The sequence below is a fragment of the Vanessa tameamea genome, chromosome Z (assembly GCF_037043105.1).
Source record: "Vanessa tameamea isolate UH-Manoa-2023 chromosome Z, ilVanTame1 primary haplotype, whole genome shotgun sequence".
Classification (NCBI taxonomy): domain Eukaryota; kingdom Metazoa; phylum Arthropoda; class Insecta; order Lepidoptera; family Nymphalidae; genus Vanessa; species Vanessa tameamea.
In genome coordinates this window covers 15744025-15759145 of record NC_087341.1, presented here as the reverse complement: position 1 = coordinate 15759145, position 15121 = coordinate 15744025, and the positions used below count along the sequence as shown (strand labels likewise).

The following is a 15121-nucleotide window of genomic DNA, read 5'->3' as shown; positions in this document are numbered from 1 at the left end:
AACTCCGCGGTTTTTATCATCCATCTTGTGTTCAGTAATGTATTATTTATTAATATTCTTTTAAACGATTGAAGTCTATGAATTGCAATGTAGAATGCAGCGTGATGAAATAAGCTTAAACAACCTCTCCTTCGAGACCTGTTCCTTTTTCACTTAAGTAAAAATACTTATATGATAATACTAAACTCGTTTTGTCTACGGCTTCGTACAGTTTTTAGTTTTTCTGTACAATATTTATCGGCTCCCTTATAACATTTAAGTATTTTTTATATAAGGTCAATCGCCTCCTTATATTGTTGTTCTGATCCGATATTTGAACTTAAAACCTCAAGATTTGAAGCTCTTGACACCGGCTACTAGACCATCGAGGCGGTTGTTATTTTTGTTAATAAAATTATAATAAATTTCAATCAATTACGCAGCCATACAACTACGTACGACTTTGCATATATTATGAGCCACACATACGAGGTTAGTCGTCCCGAGTATTTGAAATTCATCACTGATTTCGAATGTGAAACTAAAAAAAAATCTTTCATAATAGACATTGAATATAATAATGATATTATAATAATAATTACAGTTAGTAAGTAAACCAATAAATTCGAAATCAAACGTTATTTCGAACGTGGAAATAATATATCGTATTTTGTCAAGCGACTTTAGACCTAATTGTTAAATAAATATAGCTCACAGACGAAATTCAATATGTGACGTTTTCAATTGAAGTACACCGAAAATGTTCATGTTTATTTGAATAATTATATAAATAGAACACCTTAATTATATTTTGTATCGACTAGTCTAACGACTCCATTCAATTTTAACAAATGACACGTCATTAAATGATTTTTAGTCCATTGAAATGTTACATTGACTGAACATTTTCTAGAGGACGCAATTTTATTTGTGGGACATGTAGGATGTGTCAATACAACCTTAACCCCAAGTTTGTGGGGTTGCCGCCCTTGTACCCCGCCCGCCATCTTGAAAAAAGTGGTGGAAACATATTTTTAACTACATCTCCGAAACTATTAATTGTACGGAAAATTTGTAAAACATAATTTATAGCAAATTGTTGTGACTACAATTATATTTATGTGACTTTTTACCATAAAGTTAAAATTTAAAAAGTTATAAGCAAAAACCGTAACCGTAACACCGTAACGGGAAACCGACAGCTTAACAATTCCAAAGCAAAATTAATATCAGGCAAACTTCTGCACAGTCTCGCCCCGAATTTATGGCATTCACGAGTGCAAGGCAATGACGAATTTAAAACGCCATTGTTCTTTTCTAATAACTTGTTGATAATCAGTTATGATTCAAAGAAAAGCAACTAAGTTTGCTGTAGCGATACAAAGTGTGTTATTATTCTTCATGATTATTTAACAATGTTTTTATTTCATTGTGACATTGAAAAGTTGCATAAATCGTAAACCCTAACGTTCTTATTGTTAGGTAAGATTGGAACGATACGAAGTTGAAATAGGCAGGAAATTAGACTGTCTTTTGTTGAACACGAAACTCATTAGCGCTTATGATATTGCCATATCCCCCTCGAATCCGATTTGACATCAATGGAGAATTAATTATGGCGGATAAAATCGGTATTAGAAAATTTCTTAAGCGAGATAGAAAATGTTGAAAAATTTAATTTTATTAAAACGAAATAAGTCGTGAAAATGATTTATTTACGTCGTGATAATCGCTAATCTCGTTGGTACATATTTATCGAGATATTATGAATCCGCAATCCGGAACTTTTTTTTTTATGTTATAGGGGGCAAACGAGCAGGAGGCTCACCTGATGGAAAGTGATTACCACCGTCCATGGACATCCGCAACACCAGGGGCGTTGCAGGTGCGTTGCCGGCCTTTTAAGGAGGAGTACAATCTTTTTTTGAAGGTTCCCAAGTCGTATCGGTTCGGAAAAACCGCCGGCGAAAGCTGTTTCCGCAGACTAGTTGTGCGAGGCAGAAAATGTCTTAAAAATCGCGCTGTTGTGGATTTTCCGCAATCTAGATGGTGCGGGTGAAATTTAGAATTTTGACGAGATGTCCGAAGGTGAAATTCAGCTGCCGGGATTAATCCAAACAATTCCCCGGAACATTCCCAGTGGATGATTCGGTAGAAGATGCAGAGTCATCCAACATCTCTACGCAGAGCCAAAGGATCGAGCAGATCAGAAAGGGCTTTATCGTCGATAATTCGAGCTGCTCTACGTTGGATACGGTCAAATGGAACTACGGAACTGAACTGAACTGAACCCGGCCTGAACTCTTTCCCATCGGATTATAAGAGTTCACCTGTGCTTGTGCATATAATCATATGTCCCGCGCAATTGATTAATCTCAAGAGATTAGCCGCCGTGGCTGAAATCGGTCAGGACATCATCAATTATTTTTAAATGCGTTAAAACTGGTGTGGTGCTATAGCTGAAACACATAACATCTTAACTGAATATTGCGGGTCAAGTTCGGGCCAGCATCAATGAATTTTCATATGTACCACTATGTGTGTAATATGTACTCAAAGATCAATTTTAAGAATACATTAAATTACTAGAATTATACGAGCGTGACTTGCAATTATTATTAAATAAGAAACAGTTGATTTGTTTTGTACTTCACGTGTAGTTTGCCCTTAAAGGAATAATTTATTAAAACAGAAAAACACCTACGTTTTATAATTAATTATTAATCAATTTTATAAAATGATGACTGTACCAATTCTATAATTACTAATGACGTCATAATATAATTATAATAGTATATTTTATACACTTCTATAACGTAGCAAAACTTGGATAAGAGCGACAATACTTAAATAGGTAAATAATTTGAAAATCAAGTGTACAACTTATAACGCTCATTGAATCGAACAAAAACAATACTTCTTATTTTCAAATCTCTAAGTTAAAGGGAAAATAAATTTTAAATATATATATATAGATACAATACAATACAAATCTTTCGATTTACCCTAAATATATATTAAACGCCACTGAGTGAGATAGTCATTCGCAATACAATTATTACTGAATCAAATTAATTAAAAAATAAATTGACTTAACTAGTGAATTGTGAAACATTTAATAGACGGGAAAAGTTTTCGGACTATTAATGATTTTTACACATGCTTACCAATTTTTGAAACAGTATGATCTCCTTTAAATAGTCTATACACACGAACTAAACTCCATTATCTAACAAGATTATAACAATAAAAATTGTATTGAGACTGAAAGAAATTGATCTCAAAACACAATGAAGTTACACATTATCAGACGTGCAATTTAAATATATAATATAATTGAATAAATACGCTATAATTCTGAAGTTAACGTAACGTAATCATAAATACAACACTTTGCAAGACTCATTCGTTCAAATTCAAATTGTTTCCATGTTTGTTCGTATTAAAAATTCAATCGAAATACTCGAATTTCCAACCATGCATGTAGTATGCAGAGCACGTGCAAGCCGGTTTTTTTCCGAAAAAAATTTACAATATTGAGATACAGTTCGGATTAGGACAGAATAAAGCCATTACTCTATACGCTTACTCGATATATTTTTAAAATCGATCAAAAGTTTAATTAAAAATCCATTGAAAGGAAAAATCTACGATTTTTTAAATTACGAAGGACTTTCTAGTTATTAATCTATTCGAAGTATCAGTCCTATAGAGAATTTCGCTGATGTACTCGTTAAGGTCAAATAAATAACGGCCAATGAATATGTCGACGAATTTGAAAATTACACTGAATTGACAGCTATCGAAAAACAGGAACGAAGGTATGAAATGGAGAGGCGTGACGCGTTAGTTCAATTCGTATCGATCAAGCGTCGGTCACATTGCTGACATTTTAATATATATCCAAAATGGGCTCGCAACATCAGGAATAATTTACATACGAACATTAAATTAATATTACTTAAATAGGTAATGTTTTTACATAATAATCTATCATAACAAGGCAGTAAGTAGCATACCCTGTTTCCCTCCAGGGTCCTTGAAGTCTCCGTGCACAATTATCCTTAAAATACACACACGTTACTCGCTCATTTATATTATAAGAAAATCTTAAAATTATTTTGATATTTACTATACTATTTAGTATTTTTGTGTTCCAGTTTGGACGGTGAATGAGACAATGTAACTGCATAACAAGGCTCAATTCCCGAAATTGGGGACGCATTCGCTGTTTGTATGTAAAGTGGGAATCATTCACATAAGGTGGAGGGATCTGTGTAATCGGAAGGTCCGTTTCGAAGTTTATTAAGATTAGATATTAATAACCACCTCGAAGCACAAAACATTTGTATTATTTGCTCACTAACCGAACCCCGGCTGCTATCATAACAAAGCATTATTACGCATGAAACTATTTTGTTTACGTTCCGTTTAAGTTAATTTCTGATTTGAATATGCTACCCTCAATTTACGAAATGGTTTCATATGGAAATTTTGCTGAATCGAACCAGTTATTCACGTGATATATAAAATAATTTCTGAAACGTATCCAGATTAAAAGTACTACTCTTTCGTCACTCACTGGCCCATACCTCCCCCCCCCCCGCTTATTCAAGGTCCTCGTAGTGTTTTCTTTACCATAAATTTGTATCTCATATCCTCAATTCCATCTAGTCATTCTTTATATCCTACATTTTGTATTTTTTTATATATCATCATCATCAGCAGCCCATACTTGTCCACTGCTGGACATAGGCCTCTCCAATGGCTCGCCACTGTGATATATCTTCGGCTACTCGCGTCCAGCTCCTGCCAGCCGTCTTGCGCAAATCGTCACTCCACCGTGCCCGAGGACGTCCTACACTACGTTTGCCGAGACGCGGTCTCCACTCTTGAACACGTTTTCCCCAACGGTTATCGGTTGTACGACAAATATGACAAATATTTTTATATATATATATATGAAATAGGCGGAAAGGTACCTTCAAAACTGATATAGATATATAGATATAGTGGTAGCAACTCTGGGTGTGTGGTCCACTCATCCTTATAATAAAATGCAATTGGTATTTGGGGATAGATTAATACATATTTACTTCGGTTTTTTCTATTATTTTTCTTAAAACAATCAAATCTGAATAGGGTATTTGGTGTATCGTCTATATTCTCTTACATGCAGTATCGCAGTCGAGTATTTCTCGCCTTATAATCAATTAAATTAAGACCTAACACTCGGCTTGTTATTCTTTTCTCATCGTGTGTCCATACCATGATAAACCTATGGTTTCATTTATCTTTTTAGTGACAGGAGCTTTATACCCACTGTATGGGCTATTTCAAAGAAAAATGCATATTTCCAATTTCAGTTTGTACCGTTCACAAAGCACGAATATAACCCGAGCTATCTGCTCGGGTTATGATCATGTTTTGTGTAATAAACGGGTAGTTTAGAAAGATCACATATATACATGTATGCGTTGTTTCTTGAATGTATGTACAGATTAACAAGATTATAAATTGTTGCAAAAAATTAATTATTATTAATATTGTACGAAAAATGTCAAACGCAAGGTTGTCGAACAATATGGCGGAGAACATACACCAAATTAGTGACTGATGATGGCATACGAGTAACGCATCTAAATCTGGAACACTTATAAGAATACCATGACGACATTATTTTAAAAGATGCTTTTGTTGGTAACAAAAATCTAAAACATAAAATAATTCCTCAATAATCGGCCGAGCTGGACTTTAATATAAATGTCACCGTATTCAAAAACGTTCATACTTCTGAACCGAGCATTACATTCAAGTATTCAAATATAATACGTAAGTCGTTTCGAGCGTGCATTCGTCGCTTTAGTATGTTAATTTTTAAACAAATTGTTAAGTTTCGTCATACGTAACCTATTCATGTGTCTACTCCTTGAGGCGTCTTAGCTAATAATGCGAAGCTAATACTTATTCATTAGTTTGTATTTTAGTTCAGCGTCTTTCGTTGTTCTTTGATGGTTTTCTATTTAAAACGAGCTGCCGCTTCGTTTGCATGAATGATCGATGAAAATAAAATTTTTAGACCATCTTCCAGGAAATGCCCTATTTATAAGGAAATTAACATTCTATATATTCAATATTTTTTAAAAATTCTCAAGTACTAGAAGTACTAAAAGTAATATTTTTAGTTTTAAATTAACTCAAATTTTTTGAATACATACATTTTGTGACAATTTGACAAAGGCGTACTTAATATTGTTATAACAAGTCTTTCAATGATCGCGTTATAAGCTCAAAGATTCAGAATATAATATTATATTTCGCATTATATGAATAAAAAAAGAACGTGGTAAGCCCTTATTTGTATTGATATTTACTACATTTGTTTTTAGTCTGTATTTTTATTATCTTAACACCAGAGCCCAGCAATCTCTATATAAACTGAATTATAAAGAGCTGTAATTACAAAACTCAAAGGTCTGATCTAGTAACCTAAAGGTTGAAATCCTCTGATCTATTTAGGGATCATCTCCCGATGCGTTCTCTCGCTCTCAAATAGAACTCAAATAAAAAGACATTTGTAAGTGCACACATGTTAGTTGGATGTGTGCGTTATGTAGGCACGCTCGTAATGGACAGACTGATTTCTGGTTTAATCTGACACTGGGAAGTATGAGCGAGAACTGCGCCTAATTTGTAACTAGAGAATCATCACGCTCACGTTTACTATATTTATAATATACAGCCAAATTCTTACACAACGTGTAGGTTTAAAAGTAACAGCTCGTAAATTGTCCATTGCTGGGCAAAGATCTCCATTCTTAAGGAGATGCTTTGGAGTTTCCCATACGTCCGTCGTCCAAGTATCGGACGACACAAGACGTTGTGTCTACGTTTGAAAGTTATACGTATACCATTTGTAAAATTGGCTTGTATATTAGTGTCACACTGTGATACGTGCCAATGACTACTAATAAAATATTTATAACGCTATCAGTCTTAATATATGTTTTGACTGATTGGTTTGGTCATGTTCGGTATCTGTCGTTGTTTCAGGGTATCCTAGATGGATTAGTACATACCTACTTCCATTAGTAACAAACTTTAATCGTACGTTAAAATTTTTGACAATATAGATTTTACTTGGCAAATTTAACAATTTTATATAGAGGATTAATAACAATTGCCCGCGTCGATACATTAAATGAATTTCTTTTAATTTATTTTTTAAAACTTTTTAATTAATTACGCTTTTACGATTACCATTGTATTGGTAACAAAAGCTATGAAATATAAATGCTATGAAAAGCGTCAATAAATCGAATATCTATAATCATATTAGCAATTTCAATTTAGTGCAAAAGTAAGATTAATTATCCTCTTGAAATAAGTAATACTACTACGTCTCTTTTGATTTAATTAAATTATTTACAAACGTGAACGCCACGCCACGTGACGCCGCCTGATTGGAAGTGGTCACTTCCGCGGATAGTCATTGAAAATGCAGAGAAATATATTCCTCACACCTTTTCTCATGGGATGGGAACTGATCTTGTATCCCTGATTGATGTTGTATCCCTGGTTCCCGTTAAACTCATTGTTTCATATTTCAAAAATCATACAGTATAACTAATATAACATGGTACTCAACCTACCTAAGCGAGCTTGCTCAAAGCCTGAAAAATTCAATATATATTTACATAAGCACTTTAAAAGATCTTGCTGCGTAACTTTAGCACTTCTGGTGACATAGTGTAGTAAGATTAGCCCACAGACTGGGCCACCTTCCATTAATAAATACCTCGTTTAGGTATTTTTGTGTACGATGTATAATCTGTGATACGAAAAGACTTCAATCTCACGCAACTTCACGTACATATTCAGTTATTATTTAATAAAACGACCAGCAATTTGTGACCATTAGAAGTGTAAGAAATATTAATTATTCAATTCATTCATCATTAGAGCGGCCTACCATAAGCATAGATGTTATGTCGCCTGTGCCTGTGCAATTACGCTGGCCCACTTGCCCTTCAAACCGGAACACAGCAATATAAATTATTATAGGTTTTTGACGGTATATACGACTACCATAAAATAAATAAGATTTCCTGTGATTTCATATCGTCTATTAGCCTTTGATGGCACTTATGACACAAACTGAACAATTGTAACCATCTGGTCTGCCAGTAACGAATGGTAGCCGATTAAAACCATGGGCAATTTTACTATCCGTAAGAAAAAGAAAATTTTATTTTTTTAAATTCTTTAAAAAAAATTGCAACATTCGTTTGTATCTATAAAATGTAACACTCGAAACGGTTCCTAGCAAGCTTGTTATTTGAAACCGTCCGCAAGTCGAGCGCCTTAATGTGACTCCATTGTCGGCTACTGGACTCCAATTTTGACCAAACACCCGTCTTGTGACCGAGTTATAACACTTTATATTTACAAAGCAGACCACATTATCCACTGTGATATTTGTTGGTTACTAAGCGAATGTTTTTTGCAAATGAGTACTTGAAAGATTTATGGAATTATATATATTTTTAGTTAATCAGATTATATGTTGTTGGAAAATACAAAAATCTTCTAGGTTCTGTTCTCTAGGTCTATCATTGAATAAAATATTTTCACTGTATGTCTGTGTACAGCATATAAACCCCGAAGATTACTTTAATTTTAATTGACGTCACTGTATGATCGTTTTTCGTAAAGAAGTTCTAAAAATATTTCTGTAGTATGAATATGATAATATACTAATAACAGTATGAATTAATAATCATAAATTATGTATGACTTTGTGAATGCCTGTCTGAGTAGGTTCCACCACGTTACACGTATGCTAAACAACTCAGCTTAGTTTTAATAATTTTAAGGTTTTAAAGGTAATTTTAAATACAGACACAAGGGACATAACTTCTCAATTACCACATTTGGTTGTGAATGCGCCAATGAGTGATTTAAGGAATGGTCGGGGATGGAAGGGAAGAATAAATGGGCGGTGGTGACCACGTGGTACAAGTAAATACTCTTATTACTTTTTACCTTATGTACAACTTCTGACTGATTAAACATTTAACTTTGTTTTAAATAATATGATATTAAAAAAATAAGGTTTCTTTCATAATAGAAGAATATCAAAACGATAAATGAGTTTGCCCCATTAGTTTATTTGCACACGAGATACATTAATTAATTGTTGACGATGTAACTGATTTATGACAATAGAAAAACTACTGCGTCCATACTTATGTGTACGTTTCTTTTCGGTAGTTTAATTTAAACCCGTAAAATGACATTTCAGAACTTCGTATAGATACGAGCCTACAAGTGTACCCTTGATTGATTGACTGTGGGCCACGAGGTGAGGGCGAGAACCGTGTGCCTAATAATGACATATTAAAACACTGATCGGACATATTTAGATATATCCATGGAATTTACTAAAAAAAAAATTGTATTCGTTTCTAATGCGTCCCAGCATCGTTGTTAAATGAAGATAAACCATTTGTCGGATTTTTACGATACTTTCAGTACCATCAAAGCACAATCGACTGCGTGTGAGGAGACAAAATTTAAACAAATATAATTCCAACTACAAGAGGAATTAAGATAAATAAAAATCTATTGACATCGCATTGACGCGATATCATTGGTCGATGGCTTAAATAATCACGAGGCTTTTGTTTGTATTATAAATAAAGATATATTCCTCAAGAAGTTTTCATAGTGCATAATATAACCGAGCTACTAGAAAATCCCATGGAAAACATAAATCTAAGCTACGTCTCTGTTCTGATTTGATTAAGTTAAAGAGGTATTGTTGTGTACTGGATATTGGGTAGATTTTGACGTAGTCACATGTTATAAAATTACAGTATTACACTTCGAGATTATTCAAATTTGAACGATTCGCTTTTCCTTTTGTAAAGGACTAAATAAATATTCTTGTAACATCGCGCGTTTGCTGATAAAATACAATACTAATAGCAGTAATTAGCATACTTATCATACTTCATTAGTTTTCATTACAGGTGAATTTCAATATAGAAAAACATCGCAAAAGTATATTATTATGAAATATTATTCTTGTGAACAAACGTAGCTGATTTAGCTTCGAATTCTCATTCGTAGATATTGCCCAACGTTGGGTAAATACCGATATCAATATCATGATTATAAATGACTTTTATATTTGCTTTTAATTACGTGTAACAATTTTAAGCTACCTGGAACCAAGACTTGCTCCAATAATAGAAGACTATTATTTAAATGATGTAATTTTTTTTTTTTTGCATTCGTTTTTTCAGTACTTGTAATCGTGCACCACAGTGAACTTGTTCACAAAGTTAATGTTCATATATAAAACTGTTATAATAAACTAGAAACATTCATTAGTATTGTGAATAGAAAATTTAAAGGTCATCTATAATTTTAGCCTTAAACGTACCAGCGCTATAGAAGCTCCTTTAAATTAGAATCTATAAATATTACAATACAAAGTCGCTTTCTGCCGCGGTCTGTATGTCTACATTCTTCTGAACCACTCAACATATTTTGGTACGGTTTTCATTCTCAGATAGAGAGATAAACGAGATATGTTTGTATATATAACTTGTAAATATTTCGTTCAAAATTGCTAAATCATAATAACAATATAAATTAAAAATTTGTTAAAAAACATAGTTTATAATAATCAAATAAATATGTTATTTACTTTGGGCACATAATGCGGATTATAATGTTCACTAAAACATTCGAATAAAAGTTTTAGAGGATATCACCGTTTCCAAATTATCTGCAGCAAAAAAGATCGTTCGCTGCGGAATGGGTGGTCAGATAACTGGCGGTAACAATAAAATTTTGCCCTTGGCAGTTAAAAACATTTCAAATTTATATTTATGACATTCATGCTTATTGAACTAATAAATAAATAAACGTTATAAAATAAATTTACAGACTCAATAATTTCTCGCTAAGCATTCTCATGTTCTTTATTAACAAAATACACCCCCGCCGATATTATTTATAAAATAATAAATAGTACTAATTTTCGCATCGCGATCGAAATACGAACAGAATCATTACTTAAAAATTCAGGAAAACTTTACAACTACTAATATATATTTATTTTTACTAAAAACAACAATTGTTGTCATTAGCTACAAAACAAAACCAAAAGTAAATCGGTTGACAAAAAAAGGTTCAGTCTTTGCGTCGTAATGGGAAAGTGTTTAAATAAAAAACAATCGCAAATACTTCGAGGATTCGAATGAAATTTGGTAGGTCAGGGGTTTATATTCTGGAACCTGGAATAAGGGTTTTTTTTTAATAACTTTTGCTTGATAATTCATTAATTACAAATCAAATTCTCACCAGACATTTTAGGATTAATAAATGAATCGGGGAACAAAGCTGTCTTCACTTTAATGAGAAGGATTCGGGGCCTACTCCACCACGCTTCTCCATTGCGGGTTAGACTCCAACACGTGTAGGTTTTCACACGATGAAATTTACGGTTTTGACCCATTATAACGATTCAAATAACTCCTCATACATCGTCCGAATTTTTTATATTCGTCTAAATTAATACTCAGCTTATCCGGATCCAACTGGGCACGAATCTAGTTTGACAATTGACTGCAAACGAGAAACGACATCGTAAGAAATGGCTTTAAGTCATGCTCCTTCGCTTAGACTCGGTGAGTTTCATCGTAAACTATTTATGGAGCCGCCTTCAAAGACGCCTCAATAAAATTCTATTCGAAATCGGACATGTTCGAAACATTTATTTTATCTTCGAATAAGTTTTACCCGTATTGTATTTCTTTATCTGTTTATCAAACGCCGTGGAAACCCCAAATAACCTTTTACACTAAAGTGGGTATTTACCACATATGAAGCTTAAATTATCATTGATAAATACTAAGGAAATTTAGGTCAGACTTAGAAATATTAGGCGAATGAAACACTAACACGGTTTATCCTGAGTCGTACAAAACTCAGCGACATAATTATAGTAATATGTTACAGGAAATCTATCACAAGTATTACATACCTTCCTTACTAACGAAACAAACAGGCAAATCTCAACCGCGAGGAAATATTTGCAACTTAGCCACTATCAAAGGGGCGCAGCTGATAAGCCAATGATAATTGCTGTCCACTTCTAAATCATTGTTACGATACCACTTCAGTATGGTTTATACACTTACAATTATATGATAAGTAATATAATCAATACTTTCCTCATTAATAACAATCTGTTAACGAGCGCTGCGGAAGAAGTGTATTTCAAACAAATCGTGACTTCGACCTCGCGTTGAGAAAACCCAGCGCAGTGAGGAAATCACTAGTTTAGACGAGATGGAATAATTAATCAAACACCTCACGCGTGTGCTTCGAAAATTCGTTTCACCGTTTCCTCTATCTTGTAATGAAAACTATTACCTTTTTTTATAAATTTATTTTGCGAACTATACATATATTGTTATTATACATATAGTAACATATAAGAAAGTAATTTGAGTCTAAATTTAAAGAGCAACTACCGATATTAAAATATTATATAGCATACGTCTGCGCGCTGGAACGTCTGGTAAAGATTTTTATATTTTTAAATTAGTTAGGTATTACAGAAAATGTATCCTCAAATATATATTAGAATATTAGTAGAACTTTATTTAACCAAAACAGTAGAAAATTATATTCGGTTGAGTACGGAAGATTACCTATTCTACCAATAATAGAATTCTGCTGTTGTCAGTTTATCTCGTAGCGTTTACGGTTTTATTGCAGCCAATTTAAGACATTCATAGAATTTACCTCGACCATTAAAGGTCGTGATTGTTGTCAATTATAAAGTCATTTTACAAGATTAAATTAAATGCAGAGCTATCGTCGGTTTCGATTCTTGATTCTACTACGAACCAGCAAGAAAATCTGTACTCTAGTACTCAGCTGATATACACATATCTGTAAAGTAAAGATATATGTACCAACGATTGGTTTTATGTATAATTATTTATTCATGTTTATCCTGTCCGATACTACACGTTTGCTTTGCAAGGCGATCGGTACTCAAATACATATTATTTCATAATACTATTTATTTCATTTTAGTACAAATTGTGTTATAATACGATAAGCGTAATTACGCTACCGTACTCCGTGAACTAAGTAAAATAGATTAAAGTCAAGCTAAGACTGCGTCTTCGTCCGTGTACATTTTAACTAAGGATACCAATTCGTAATTCCCGTGGGAATGCTTTCTTTTATTTTTTTTTATTTAAAATGTTCAATCTATTTCAGACCACGGCTGCTTTTATAATGAATCCAGTGGCAAAAAAGTTAAAGAAATCTTCAGCTTCTCTTAAAATAAGTTCAACGAGAATTGTTCTTTTTATAAAATAATTCATAGACAGACATAAGATTCTTTCAGTTTAATACAGTAAACGGAATAATAGATGTATCTTATTTATGATCGATTTGTAATACCGAAGCACGGCTATTTCAAACTCTTATCTGATAACGAAGATCACATTGATAGGATATATTTTTTTAACGAACTGATAATTTTAATGTCTTCGATGTAAATGTAGAATCGGAACGGAATCGTCATAAAGTTATAAAAACGGTCGAGATCAGTCACTTTGCGTTAAGGAGTTATCGCAATGTTTACGTTGATTTGCGTGGAATGTCAGAACCACAGTGAAATATACAAAGAGGAGCGGAAGCCGAACTAAATATAACTCTATGGGTGTCGAGTCGAAACTCTAAACTATTCCGAGGATTATTTACGAGCTCGTCCAGTGGCCGCGGCCAGCGCCGGCCAGGGAAGCTATCTATTGTAACACGGCCAAAGCTAACTGGAGGAATCGTTGCGGCAGAGCCGAAATGCCGATAAATAGATCGAGTGGAAATAGAACGGGTCCGACCATGCCCGCAAGAATTATCGTATCTTTCTCTGTTCTTCAGAAGTTTGATGACTACCTACAAAAACTATGCCATCCGAAAATCTAAGGTCACCGGTATCGATCCGCGACAGCTGGAGACCGCACCGGTCGCACCACGGCGCCGAATCGCTTCGTCTCCGCAGCCTCATTTATCATCGGGTTCATCACAAAACGGTTCGATTCAGTACATCATTTTCGGTCAAAACTGAAGTAAACTAGATCTCTAGGGAACCGGGAAGTGATCGTTGATCGCCATCACATACCAAGTAGATATACCTAATCCCCTTAACTTCGGGTATAAGCTCAGCGGGTCGATCGAACCCGCGACGTATACACTGCGGCAAAACGAAACGGCTGTGCGAAATTAACGTGAGGTCCAAGTCGAAGCGGGAAGCGAAGCGAGTGCAGTGACCCACTGCCCCGCTGCGGCGATAGTGGCGCGCGGGAGACGATCGCATCGAGCACGCGGCGGCGGCGCGAGCGCGTGATGCGCGCTCAGCGCCAGCGCGCTCACGGCTTCAGCACCCGACCCTTACGCTCGTACACGCGGAAAGCACTCACCGTTTCCGTTTATGAGGGGGTAGTCGTCGTCGTGTCGGCCGATGTACGTCTTCAGCGGGGTGTCCGTGAGGGAGGGCGACGACCTGTCCCTGTCGCTCATAATAGTCACTTGTAACACCGACTGTAGGTTCGATAACAACACCGAGACGGGGAGACGCCGGCCCCGCACACACTCCACGAGCGACCTCCGGCCCGCGGCTCGCGCGGCGAATAAATAATTGAATTCAGCGCCGCACTCGGCTCGCTAGCTGCCGCACCGCGCGCCTCGGCCTCCCGCTCCCGCCGCGCGATCAATTCGTCGCCACTGCGCCGCCGATACTCGCGACATCTTGAGCGTGCCCATTACGACTGCCTTCTGCCGCTAGATGGCCCGAAACAATTATTTTATATTATTTTATTCATTTTAGTACTCTTCGTACGCTTTTCTTGCTGTTTTATATACACCATACACTTAAACATGTTACTTAATTTACTCTGTGCAAAGAGAAGATTTTTTTAAATCAAAATGAATTTGTTGATCGTAAGTCGTGACCAACTAGGAGAGATTTACTAAAGGTGTTGCAAATTATTAACATTATGATAATATTTGAAAAAATACATACATACATACTCGGTAAAATTTATAA

General features: G+C 34.7%; 1 protein-coding gene across 3 annotated transcripts in view; it reads right to left on the bottom strand.

Moving 5' to 3' along the window:
• Positions 1–14728, bottom strand: part of LOC113404168 (hepatic leukemia factor) — a 201944-nt gene extending 187216 nt beyond the window's left edge. Inside the window, exon 1 of one of the 3 annotated variants that reach the window (XM_026644988.2) lies at positions 14496–14728. In XM_026644988.2, the coding sequence (XP_026500773.1) occupies positions 14496–14595 (100 nt within the window). In that variant the 5' untranslated portion in view covers positions 14596–14728. The remainder of the gene's footprint in view (positions 1–14495) is intronic. The other 2 variants (XM_026644989.2, XM_026644990.2) reach the window with 2 other exon arrangements.
• Between the last annotated feature and the right edge of the window lie 393 nt (positions 14729–15121).